This window comes from Dipodomys merriami, unplaced genomic scaffold (genome assembly GCF_024711535.1).
Source record: "Dipodomys merriami isolate MVZ:Mamm:240054 unplaced genomic scaffold, mDipMer1.0.p SCAF_2, whole genome shotgun sequence".
NCBI lineage: Eukaryota > Metazoa > Chordata > Mammalia > Rodentia > Heteromyidae > Dipodomys > Dipodomys merriami.
Window position 1 is genome coordinate 53005647 of NW_027203381.1, and position 14213 is coordinate 53019859.

Genomic DNA, 14213 nt, shown 5'->3' on the forward strand with positions numbered 1-14213 from the left:
AACACAACAAATCAAAGAAAGGTTGGACAAATGGGATTGCATGAAGTTGCAGAGCTTCTGCAGGGCAAAGGACATAGCTAGCAAGATCAATAGAAAGCCCACGGATTGGGAGAAGATCTTCACTAGCCATACAACGGACAAGGGTCTCATATCTAAAATATAGTTGGAACTCAAAAAATTAAATCCCCCAACAACAAATCCTCAAAGAAACAACTGCCCAATAAATAAGTGGGCTAAAGACTTAAAGAGAAACTTCTCTGAAGAAGAAAGAAGGATGGCCAATAGACACATGAAGAAATGCTCAACCCCCCTAGCCATAAAAGAAATGCAAATCAAAACAACATTGAGATACCACCTCACCCCAGTTAGAATGGCAAAAATCAAGAACTCTAAGAACAACAGATGCTGGAGGGGATGTGGACAGAAGGGAACCTTACTTCATTGTTGGTGGGAGTGTAAACTTGTTCAACCACTTTGGAAAGCTGTATGGAGGTTCCTCAAGACTTCACATAGAGCTCCCCTACGACCCAGCAATCCCATTTTTGGGCATTTACCCAAATGTTTACAAACTAGACCACACTAAAGCTACCAGTACAACTATGTTTATTGCAGCATTACTTACCATAGGTAGGATATGGAACCAACCCAGATGACCCTCAGTCGATGAATGGATCAAGAAAATGTGGTATATATACACAATGGAATTCTATGCCTCCATCAGAAAGAATGACATTGCCCCATTTGTTAGGAAATGGAAAGGCTTGGAAAAAATTATATTAAGTGAAGTAAGCCAGCCCAAAGAAACATAGGTCCCATGGTTTCCCTTATTTGCAATATATATGTATGAGTCAAGCAGAAAAGGTCAGATAATGTGATGTTAGGAAAATGAATCCTTAAATATGTATTTTAATGTTTTTTTCTTTTATGCATTTGTTTCTAACGAATTTATAAGATTATTTCTTTGTTGCTTTGTGTGTCCCTCCCCCACAGTATAACCCCTGCTTTCACTATATTTGATGTCGGTATAATTTGTGCAACAATGAGAAGTACAAGTTGTCATGTCGAAAACGAACTTTACAACTTTGGTGCGGGGGGGGGGGGTTGGGGGGGGAAGGATTGGGTGGGGGGGCGGGGGGGGGAGGCTGGGAAGGGATGTGAAGGGTAAAGAAAGGAGGAGGCTGCAATGCTTGTGGGGAGGGAAGGGGGGGAAGGAGAAGGATTGGGATTGGGGGGGAGGGGGGAGGCTAGGAAGGGACGTGAAGGGTAAACAAAGGAGGAGGCTGTAATGCTTGGTAAGAAATGTACGCATTATCCTGACCATGTAATTGTAAACCCTCTGTACAGTATGTTCACAAAAAAAAAATTAAAATTAAAAAAACAAAACAAAACTAGTTGGCACAGAAAAATCTGGGCAGTAAAGTCTGTGAGACAGTTCTCTTCAATTAACCCCCAAAAGGCCAGAAGTGGAGCTGTGGCTCAAGTGGCAGAGCACTGACCTAGAATACAAAAGCTCAGGCACAGCACTGAGGTCCTGAGTTCAAGCCCCAGAACCAGCACAAACAACAACAGTCATGAAAACAGAAGCTCAGCCCCAGGAATTACCTGAGGGGATAACAACTCTGTTTCAATGTTTTTATCACCTAGAGAAAAGGGATGCTAAAACTTTGATTCTCCTAAAGAATATAAACATAAAAAGTAGGTCAGAGACAAAAAAAAAAAAATCCTTTGAACAAAGCTACAGAAACCTTTCAGAGAAACTCACCTAAACAAAATGCTTCATGTGAGAGCTGCAACTTAAATTGCATAAATCTTTTAAAATTACAATTATTCTTAAAAATTTGCAAACTTAAGTCTGTTGAACTTCATAGTATTAATACATTAAGTTATTTTCTAAACAGTACAGAGTATCATTATAGCTAAAACAATTTTTTTTTTTTTTTTTTTTGGTCCAGTTGTGGGGCCTGAATTCTGGGCCTGAGCACTGTCCCTCAGCTCTTCAGCTCAAGGCCAGTGCTCTACCACTTGAGCCACAGCGCCACTTCTGGCTTTTTTCTTTTTGCTTATGTGGTGCTGAGGAATCGAACCCAGGGCCTCAGGCATGCAAGGCAAGCGCTCTACCACTGAGCCAACTTCCCAGCCCCTAGCTAAAACAATTTTAAGTGAGATCATTTTATCAATTTTATCAATTGTGTAAAGTTATCCTAAGTAACAAAATTACCTGCCCTTTCTCAACAAATCTTAAGTATCAAATCTACTTGCTGAAAACGTGTATGAACCAATTAAGTGGAAAACCTTCTTAATTTTGTTATATACTCTAAACGAGTATGACTTACCTCATAAAATCAATTTTTTTTATAAAATAAACTCCTAAACAAAAATGGATGATGTACCAAGGCAGTGAAATTATCAGAATATAAAGATTAGAACAGATATTTAGGGCTGTTCATTCTATTCCAGCACAAAACCATGCTTAGGAAGAAATCTTTTTATTGTACTATATTGTACTGTACTGAGCCCTGGATTCAGGGCCTTAGATCTTATTTAACTGTTTTTCTTACAGCTGATGCTCTATCACTTGAACTATGCTTTAAGTTAATTGGTTAACTGGAGATAAGAGTCTCTCATATTTATCTGACTACATTGGCTTTGAGCCACAATCCTCAGATTTCAGGCTCCTGGAGCAGCTAGCATTATAGGTATAAGCAACAGGGACCTGGTCTTTTCACTTTGAGCAAAAACTCTCAGGAACAACTCCCAAAACCTTAGTTCAAGTCTGCGTATGGGCACACAAAACAAAACACACACACACACACACACACACAAAAACACACACACACAAACACACACACACACACACACACACACACACACACACACACACACACACACACACACACACGTGAAGTATACATCTCCAGTACCTGAAACTCTGTAGATGCCTTCACACTTCATGCCATACTTCTCCATGTAATCCACACATTCACGGAAGACAGCTGGCAGTCGAACACCATCATACATCATGGTCCTCTCTACAGCATCAACCAAAGGAACTCCAAAAATGGGTTTGAAACTTGGAACATCAATCTGAGGCACCTCTGGCTCCTGAATTGGCTTCTTCTTTTTCTTCTTCTCCTTCCACTGTTTAACAACATCAGCTGCTGTCAAATCTTTTGACTTCTTTTCTTTATGTTTTTCTTCTTTATGCTTTTCTTCTTTGGGTTTCTCTTTTATTTTGAAATCTTTCTCCTTCTTTTTAGAGAAGCTGGGCTTCTTAAACACATGGATTCCCTTGGACCTTTTCATCTTGGAAGGACTTTCAGCTTCATCTCCCGAGCTATCTTCTTGGAAGGCAGCATAGCCTTCAGCTATCAAAGAAATATAAGGAGTGTAAGTTACAGGTTTGTTTAATTTCAAACTGTCCATATACTAGGAAGAAGACAAGACAGTAAGTATCATCTGGCACTAGCTAGCTTTTCATTTCACCAACAGCCCCTCCTAGGTACTTTTAACAAATGACAAACTAAATGACGTTCTCCTCAGCTAAAGATGTTGCACTGACCTAGCAAGCCCACTCCTGGGCTTTACCCAACTGACCACAAACAAGACCACACTAAACCTACCAGCATAACCATATTCATTGCAGTATTATTTACCATAGCTAAGATATGGAACCAACCCAGATGCCTCTCAGTAGATGAATGGGTCAATAAAATGTGGTATATATACACAATGGAATTCTACGCCTCCATCAGAAAGAATGACATTGCCCCATTTGTTAGGAAAGGGAAAGACTTGGAAAAAATATTAAGTGAAGTAAGCCAGGCCCAAAGAAACATACGTCCCATGGTTTCCCTTATTTGCAATATCTAGTATATGTCTGAGTCAAGCAGAAAAGGTCAGATAAAGTGATGTTAAGGAAATGAACCCTAATATATGTATTCAAATGTTTTTTTTTCTTTCAGGTGATTGTTTCTAACACATTTATATGATTATTTCTTTGTTGCTTTGTATGTCCCTCCCCCACAGTATAACCCCTGCTTTCAACTGTATTTGATGTTGGTATAATTTGTGGAGGGGAAGGGGAAAAACAAATCGTTTAAATAAGGATACAGGTGGACCTGTTGCAACAATGAGAAGTACAAGTTGTCATGTCGAAAACGAACTTTACAACTTGGGGGGGGGGGAGGAAGATTGGGTGGGGGGGAGGGAGGATGGGAAGGGATGGGAAGGGGAAATAAAGGAGGCTACAATGCTTGATAAGAAATGTACTCACTATCTTGCCCATGTAGTTGTAACCCCTCTGTATAGTATTTTCACAATAAGAAAAAAAATGTGGTATATACACATACACACACATACATACACACACACACATATATATACACACACACAATGGAATTCTATACTTCCATTAGAAAGAATGGCATTGCCCCATTTGTAAGGAAATGGAAAGACTTGGAAAATAATTATATTAACCAAAGCAAGCCAGACCCAAAGAAACACAGGTTGCATGGTTTTCCTCATTTGTAATAACTAGAGTATGTCTAGGATATTCTTAGCAGAGGATCATAATAACTCAATAGCTAGTTGCATAGGACCATATAAAATGAAGCTTATCAAACTCCAAGAAATGGAAACAAGAGGATTTTATAATGTACTGTTGGAAGTTATTTCTTATTTCTTTCTTTTTCTTTGGTTTATGCCTTGTTGTCACTGTTTTTGGTATCTGTACCCTTTGTCTTGTATATAAGTTTATCTGATTTGCAGAAGGAAGGGGGATCATAAAAACTGCAGGACAAAGAGTGAACTAATATGTAACAGTGATATTCACTAGACACTATGTTGGAAATGAACTTTAAACCTGCAGGGGAGGGGAACTGAGGGAAGAAGCATGGAAAAAAAAGAGTGTTAACACTGTTCAAAAAGAAACATATTCGTGACTTTATGTAACTGTAACCCCTCAACACATCAGCTTTACAATTAAAAAAAAAAAAAAAAAAAGATGTTGCAGTGACATCTGCTGACCACAAGAGGGAAAGAAGAAACAAGCAGACAACAATTACTACTTGAAACTATGAGGTAAGGAAAGTGGGTTTTTTTTGGGGGGGGTCCGGTCGTCGGGCCTCAACTCTGGGCCTGGGAGCTGTCCCTCCGCTCTTCAGCTCAAGGCTAGCGCTCTACCACTTAAGCCACAGCACCACTTCCGGCTTTTTTCTTTTTTTCTTTTTTTGCTTATGTGGTGCTCAGGAATCGAACCCAGGGCCTCATGCATGCAAGGCAAGCGCTCTACCACTGTGCCACCTTCCCAGCCCCGGAAAGTGGGTTTTTATAAGTGAAGTTCTGGTGTACTTTTGGGAGCTGTTGGGACATCCTTTGAAGGACACCTACAGGAATGTTCAACAGCTGATAATGTTTCCAGGTCCTTTCAGTTGGCACCTTATTCGGTGGGATCCATTCAAATTGCACATCATTTGAGCATGAAAAAAATTAACATAAAACCATTATAAAATGTAAAATAAATATTTAAGTAGACAGGGACGGGAGGAGGAAACAGGGGGAGGGGGGACGGAGAAGGTAACATTGCCCAAAAAGAAATGTACTCCTTAACTGACTTATGAAATGGTAAAGCCTTTGTATAACACCTTAACAATAAAATTATATTAAAAATATTTTAAATGATGCTCACCTTATTTGCTTTGATATATTCAAAAGCTATACTTAAATTATCCATCCTCACTATTGAATAGAGGCCCTTAATTAAATGTATGTACAAATGAACTTCTGTGTGTCTGTGCTGGTTCTGGGGCTTAAACTCAGGTCCTTGGTACAGTCCCTGAGTTTTTTATGCTCAAGCTAGAATTCTACTACTTTAGCCACTTTTTGGAAATTAATTGGAGATAAAAGTCTCATGGACTTTCCTGCCTGGGCTGGCTTCAAATGCCAATCCTTAGATTTCAGCCTCCTGAGTAGGCATAAGCTATCAGCACACAGCTGGACTTTTTAAAACATTATTTTGAATGACCATGTTTAAAACATGCAATAGAAAACGTTTATCATTTCTGGAAATATGCTCTCTTTATGAGATTATGACTGTAAAATAACTACATATAAAAACAAAGTCACAAACACTGAGACCTAAAATGTAGAGTATAAAAATTATTTTTTTAAGTTTGTGGCTAGGCATATTTTCTTTCTTTTTTTTTTTGGTCAGTTGTGGGGCTTGATCTCGGGGCCTAAGTGCTGTCCCTGAGCTCTTTTGCTCAAGGCTAGTGCTCTACCACTTTGAGCCACAGCACCAGTTTTCTGGTGGCTAACTGGAGATAAGAATCTCATGGACTTTCCTGCTTGGGCTGGCTTTGAACCATGATCCTCTGATCTCAACCTCTTGAGTACCTAGGATTACAGGTGTGAGACACCACCTCACTGGGTAGCCAGACTTAGTTTCAAAAGATAGCTGGTGCATGTGAATAGAATAAAAGCTTATTTAAAATATCAAGCCAGGTGTATCAATTAAGGCTAGTCTCCATTACATAGCCAGATTATGTCTCAAAAAATTAACTGAATAAATCAAAAGTATAGAGAAAAGCACTTACTCCTTTTTTCCTTTTTCTTAAATTTTCCTTTTTTCTTTCCATGATCTTTCTCATCATCAGACACTATATCAGGAGGCTCATGGAGGATGTCATGGGGAGGTGAGGGTTCACTGGTGCGGTACAATCCAGGGAACTTTGTAGGGCTGATCTCTTCAGAGCTGGGGGTCCGGGTTAGCCCACTGCCATGCTGCTCAGCTCTGCGGTGCTCACTGGGGCTGCTGGTGGGGGGCAGGAAGCACTCAGTCATGCTGACACCCTGACAAGAAAGGGATATGGTTCTTCTTCGTTACCTATCCATTACACCTGTACAGAAAGAATGTCAGCAGTTATCACACAATAGTCAAGGCAGAAAATCATCACATACGCATTCAGAACAACAATTACTCTTGCTTTAATACACCAAAACTAGCTTTTTCTATACCCACGCCCTTTAAAAACAACCTTTCATTTTATTAATTCAAATTAAATTCCAGGCATCATATAGTTTAGCTTTTAGTTGAAAGCATTGGGATCTCAGTATTTAAAAACTATACCAAATCAAAGTAAGAGTTAAAGTTCTTGATATAGAATTTAAAAAATCCTGCCAAGCACAATCTCAGCCCTATGTAGACTAAAGCAGAAGGACTACCAGTTTAAGGCCAATCTTGGCTTCACAGTGTAATCTTGACTCAAAAAAAAAAAAAAAAAGAACAAAAGAACAGACAGAGCTCCTTTTAAAAAGAACCCTAGGGATTGGGTGAAGGGGGTAACACTGATCAAGACTCACTGTATTCATAAACTGCTTTGTTAAATGGGTCCTCCCTTTGTGCAACTAGTTAAATTTTAAAAAAAAATTAAAGGGGCTGAGAAGGTGGCTCAGTGGTAGAGTGCTTGCCTTGCATGCATAAGGCCCTGGGTTCAATTCCTCAGCACCATATAAGCAAAAAGAAAAAAGCCGGAAATGGTGCGCTGTGGCTCAAGTGGTAGAGCTCTAGCCTTGAGCAAAAGGAGCTCAAGGACAGTGTCCAGACCCTGAGTTCAAGCCCCAGGACTGGCAAAAAAAAAAAAAAATTAAAGAACTCTCATTAAGAAGGGCTTTTGACAGCTATCTAATACAAAAATCTTACTTATGTCAAGTTGTAACCAAACAATAATGAATAATAAATTACAAATGAACTAGTTTATAGTATATAGTTTGTATTATAATTTAAATTTGCAGTGGTTAAAATGATTCACAAAGTAACAGGTCAATAACAATAGTTAAAGATTGCTTTAAGATACTTGATGTAGACAACAACTAACATATTTTGTATGGCAATTACATTTAAACCAAATAATATTACTCAATCTTAAAATACAAAATGGTTTCACTATAATAGACACTAGAAAGGATAATCATAAAAAGAGAATATTTGTCTGCTATTTCTTTTCTTCTTTATAGTATACATTGAGCACATGTTTGAAAGCTATTTGGAAGCTAGGCAACAGATACTCACACCTCTAGTCCTAGCTACTCATGAGGCTAAGATGTGAGGATAGTGGTTCAAAGCCAGCCTGCACAGAAAAGTCTGTAAGATCCTCATCTCCAATTAACCACTAAAAAGCCCAAAGTAGAGCTGTGGCTAGAGAGTGGTAGAGAGCTAGCCTTAACCACAAAATTCAAGGACAGCAACCAGGCTGTTCAAGATGCAGAACTGGGGCACACACATGTGCAAACATGTGCGCATTCACGTGTGCATACACACACACACACACACAAAGATAACTTAGGCAGGGAACAAAAGGCTCACACCTATAATCCTAGCTGCTCAGGAGGCTGAGATCTGGGGATTGAGGTTCAAAGCCAGCTTTAGGTAGAAAAGTCTGAGACTCTTGTCTCCAATGATTCAGCCAAAATTCTGGACTGGAGCTGTGATTTAAATGGTAGAATATCAGCATGAGCAAAAAAGCCACATGCACATGTGGTACACATGCACATGTGTGCGTGCGCGCGCGCGCGCGCACACACGCGCACACACACACACACACACACACACACACACACACACACACACGGCACACTTAAATGGGTGACAGTGGCTGTAATCATAGATACTAAAGAATCTGAGACCTAAAGAACTAAGGGCTCAGGCAGATGAATCCTCAAAATTCTTACCTCCAATTTTTTTAATTGGCAAAAAGCCAGACATGTAGGTATGGCTTAAATGGCACAGCACCAGCTGTGAGTAGACAAGTGGATCAAGAGTGCCATGAGACCCTGAGTTCAAGCCCCAGTACTAACACACACACACACACACACACACACACACACACAGAGAGAGAGAGAGAGAGAGAGAGAGAGAGAGAGAGAGAGAGAGAGAGAGAGAGAGAAAGAGTTGGGTGTGGTGGGAAACAACCTATAATCCCAGCACTCAGAAGATGGCAGGAGAACTGAAAGTTTCAGGCCCCTCTGGGTTACATAATTTGACCCAGTCTTAAGAAAGGAGGGTAGGGAAGAAACGATGGTAGGGAAAAAACAAAGGAGGGGGTAACAATGCTCGACAGGAAATGGACTCATTACCTTGCTCATGTAACTGTAACCCCTCTGTACAGTACCTTTACAATTAAAATATATATATGTATATGTATACATATATATACATATATACATATATATATATATATATATATATATATATATATATATATATATATGGAGGAGATAGAGAGGAGAGACTAATGCAAGTAGACTTTTTGGGTTGTTGTTTGGGGTTTGAACACAGTGCTGTGCACTTGCTAGACTTGACACTCTACCAGTTGAGCCACACTTTCAGCCCTGCTTTTAACTAGTTATTTTGGAGATGAGACTATATTGAACTTTTTGGCTGGTCTTCAACCATGATCCATAGACGTCTGCCTCCTGAGTAGCTAGGATTAAAGGTGTGAACCTTGAGGGCCAACTAACTCCTCTCTCATGTCATTATGATACTAAACTGAAATACCTTTGAAATTACTTCTTTGTACTCACTTTTAAGGAATTCCTAAAATTAATTATTAAGTGTTGTACGGAAGGGTTACCATTTCGTAAGTCAGGTAATGAGTACATTTCTATTTTTGGACAATGTCATCCCTTCCTGGAATTTGTTTATTTAATGTGTGTGGCTGTTCGTGAGACAGGTTCTTCTCACAAAGACAAAGTCAAAGTCTTCTCATGAAGCTCAGGCTAATCCTGAGCAAGATACTCCCGCCTTGGCCTCTAGATTGTAAGTATCACACCAAACTAAGAGTTTTGCAGTTTTTTAAATGCACAAGTCTTTATCACAATAAAATCCCCTGGTACAACAAGTATATACCAAAAAGGTGAAGGCATGGCTCAAGTGGCATATAATTTATTCTTCCTAGCATGAGTAAGGCCAAGTTTAAACAATAGTACCACATACACACAACAAAGCACCTAATAGATTATCTTGTAAAAATTACTCCAGAAGAAATATTTATTGATTTGTGGACTAAAAGCATTTCACCAAAATCCCTATGTTAAAATTTGGTCCCAAGTTTGAGGGTATTGTCACTTTGGGAAGTTACTTTAGGAAGTGAATAGGTCATGAGAGTGAAGCTCTCATAAATGGAGGGGCTGAAGAGACAGAGTTCATTCCTTCCACAGTAGAACACAACTGAGGGGAAGCCACTAAAATCCAGAAATCGAGCCCACATCAGACACTGATTCAGAGGTGGCACCTTGAGTATGGACTTACTAGTCTCCAGAACTTTGAGTAATACCAGTTTATAGCATTTTGTTCCAGCAATCTAAACAGATTAAGATAATTTGGCTCACATAGAATTGGGAAGAGCTGTAACAATTAAAGGCAGATATAAAGTAATGAAGGGCTAAATGTGGGCTAAATGAGTTTAGTAAGCAAGGAAGGTTATGTTTGCATTAGGACACAACAAACCTAAACTTCATGGAAGAGGAAGACTTCAAATGATCCAAGGTAAATGTAAGTATTAATATTCAAAGGTCAGAATGTAAACAACAAAATTCAGAAATTCTTCTAATACAAAATGAGATTCTGTGTAATTTTCTAAAATTTCAATAAAGAATAGTTATCCTCCACACCCCTAGAAAGGTACAATTTAAAATCCTGCATATCAATTTTTTTTGTTAATCCTGGGGCCCAGGCAATGTCTCTGAGTTTTTTGTTGTTTTGGTTTTGTTTGTTTGTTTTTTTTTTTTTTTGCTCAAAGCTAGCTAGCACTCTACCACCTTGAGCCACAGCACCATTTCCATTTTTCTGGTGGTTAACTGGAGATAAGAGTCTCATGGACATTCCTGCCTGGGCTGGCTTTGAACCCTGATCCTCAGATCTTAGGCTTCTGAGTAGCCAGGATTACCGGTGTGCGCCACTGGTCCCCAGCTATATTAACTTTTTTTTTTTTGGTCAGTCATGGGGCCTGACTTCTGGGCCTGGGCGCTGTCCCTCAGCTCTTCAGCTCAAAGTTAGTGCTCTACCACTTGAGCCATAGCTCCACTTCTGGCTTTTTCTTCTTCATGGGCTAAGGAATTGAACCCAGGGCCTCATGCATGCAAGGCAAGCACTCTACCACTGAGCCACCTTCCCAGCCCTATATTAAACTTTTTTAAAAAAGAAAAAGAATGAAAGTTGGAAACAAGGTTAGGGACTTTATTTTTTGTTCTTTCAATAAAAACTCTGAAAAGGAACAAAAGGGCCACAAATGCTTTATGAGTTGTTAGAAAGTGTGGAAAGTCCTTTTTTTTCTTGGTCAGTCATAAGAATTGAACTTGGAGTCTGGGTGTTGTCCTGGGTGGTAGCTCAAGGCTAGAGCTCTAATACTTTGAGCCACAGTGCCACTTCCAGTTTACTGGTGATTAAATGAGTATCACATCCTTTCCTGTCCAGGCTAACTTTCGCACTGCAATCCTCAGATCTCAGCCTTCTGAGTAGCTAAGATTACAGGCGCTAACCACCAGTCCCAGGCTGGACATTCCTTTTTAAATGTTACTGCTCACACCTTTAGGTCAACATCCCATTTTTCATACTCAAAATCACTAAAATAGGACTATTTCCAATCATTCCAATGAAACCAGGTGGCCAATTCCTATGTAAAAGAACAAGTTTGGTCCAGACAAAACTAAAAGTATTATTTCTGCCAAGCCTTCCTGGGCTTAATAGAGCATCAATCTTGAGCAAAAAAGCAAAGCAAGAGCAAGGGCCTGAGTTTAAGTCCCAGTATGAGCATATAGGCACATACAAACACATACACACACACATACGCACACACATACACACACACACACACACACATACACACACGCACACAAAATGTTATTTATAAGGGCTGGGAGTGTAGCTCAGGGGTACAGCACTTGCCTATTTTTTCAAAAGAAAAAATAGCTACCTCTATAACAAAAGGTACTAAGTTAAAGACACAAAGCAAAAACATATCCCTAGAATTTTACCTTTATTTATTTTCAAGTCTGAAATGGAATAATATTTCAAATAAAAATATCAGTTATGACAATTACAATTAAAATGAAGTAAACAACAAAAAAAAAAAGCTTTAATCAGGGAACTGGTGACACACACTTGTCATACTAGCTACTGAGGGAGGTGAAATCAGGGGATAGCAGTCTGAAGCCAGCCCAAGCAGAAAAGTCTGCAAGACTCCATTTCCAATTAACCAGCAAAATGCTAGACTAGAGGAATGGTTCAAGTGGTAGAGTGCCAGCTATGAGAAAGCAAGCAACCTGACAAGTGGATTTCATTTTTGTAAGCAATAAAAATGGCATATAGTTTTACTCTGAATCAATTATACCACATACTGACTAGTTCTCAATTTTTGTTTGTGAATGAAGTCAGCCACATTTAATGAACTGTCATGCTTCATTACATCATGGGGTCAGTTCTGAAAATAATTCCAAGAGAGTTCTGTAAGGTATATTAAATAGGTAGGTTTCATTAGGTAGCTGATGAAGAGAACACCACGTGCTATTCAGGCAGGAAAAGTTTATTTACTGAACTGCTGCCCCCACCATGCATGGTGGAGAAGCATGGCTAAAAAGGAAAGGGGGTGGGGATAAGACCGACCTCTGGGCCAGGACTTATCTAGGCCAGGGACAGGAAAAGGGGTGGAGGAAAGGTGTGACCACACAGGATCTGGATGTGACCTCAAGGTCTGGGACCCTCCTAAGGTCAGATGGGAGGCCTATGACCAGAGGTGGCCCAGGATGTGACCTAGCAGAAGGGGAAGGTGACTGCTTCCAGGTCTGCCAGTTACCTAGGTAACAGATACAGGGCGGAAACTGAGCCAAGAAGGAAGGACAGTATTTTAGTTTTTGATAGTTTCCTATTAAATAATTGCTTAACTTTATTCAAAAATAAATAGGTTCAATGACTAACATATACTGTATATTCAACAAACACTGATTCCTTTCCTCTACATATTACATTGTGACTGTTTACAAGAAAGTACATATATACACATCTTTTGTGTGTATGTGCCACTACTGGATCTTTCCCTTGGCTTTTTTGCTCAAGGCTGATGCTCTACAACTTGAGCCACACTTCCAAGTTTGGCTTTTTGCTTGTTACCTGAAGATAAGAGGCTCATGGGCTTTTCTACCTGGCTGGATTCAAACCTCAATCCTGAGATCTCAGCCTCCTGAGTAGTAGCTAGGATTAAAAGTGTAAGCCACCAGTACCCAACTTACATACAAATTTATGCACACCTGTTTGCTTGTATGTGTATAAAACATGTAAAAGAATGGAAAGGATTTTGGATGGATCAACAGAAGGGACTGAAGGGACACACATATTTTTTGTACCACAAGCTAATATTAAATTTTGGGTTTTTTTTGTTTTTTTTTGTCGGTCATGGGGCTTGAACTCCGGGCTTGGGTGCTATCCCTGAACTCTTTAGCTCAAGGTAAGTACTCTACCACTTGAGCCACAGCACCACTTCCAGTTTTTGGTGGTTAATTGGAAATAAGAGTCTCACAGGCTTTCCTGCCCAGGCTGGCTTTGAACCACAATCCTCAGATCTCAGCCTCCTTAGTAGCTAGGATTACAATCGTAAGCCACCAGCACCCAGCTAATAGTAAATGTTTTTAACTAAAAATGCAATCATATTATTTCCATCTTACCCAGACCTCCATCCATCTGTAAAGAAACGAGGAACTGGAAAATTAACTAAGTAGAGAGTCTATGGGTTTGAGTGTGATAGATAATATAGGTACAAATCTTAGCTCTCAGTCTGGAATATAGCTATATACAAAATTAGAATATTAAAGTATCTGAATAAAGATATTCTCCACATAAAAGTTTGAAAAGGTGTTTTATGGCTTTCTCTTTCCTTAATTTCCCTTTTTAAAAGACCTTCAGTGTTTATAGTACTATAAACACTGAAACCAGCATGACAATTTACAAAATAAATTTTTTTTGAGATAGTGTCTCACTCTATAGCCTTGGCTGGCCTCTTGCACGCACAGTCCTGCCTCTGCCTGAGTTCTGGGATTACATGAATGTACCACTATGCTAGGCTACTTTTTGAATAAATGACATGACCAAAAAGCACACCTAAAATACACTCATGTATAAATAGAAATGAGAAATGTAAATAAGAAATGTCCTTTGGGACTAGGGT

General features: G+C 39.4%; 1 protein-coding gene across 2 annotated transcripts in view; it reads right to left on the reverse strand.

Moving 5' to 3' along the window:
- Ralbp1 (ralA binding protein 1) overlaps positions 1-14213 on the reverse strand; it is a 42262-nt gene that overhangs the window by 17443 nt on the left and 10606 nt on the right. For both annotated transcript variants that reach the window (XM_070029646.1, XM_070029645.1), the window contains exons 2-3: positions 6594-6896; positions 2922-3365 (exon numbers count right to left, since the gene is read on the reverse strand). In XM_070029646.1, coding sequence (XP_069885747.1) covers positions 2922-3365; positions 6594-6840 — 691 coding nt within the window. In that variant the 5' untranslated portion in view covers positions 6841-6896. The remainder of the gene's footprint in view (positions 1-2921; positions 3366-6593; positions 6897-14213) is intronic.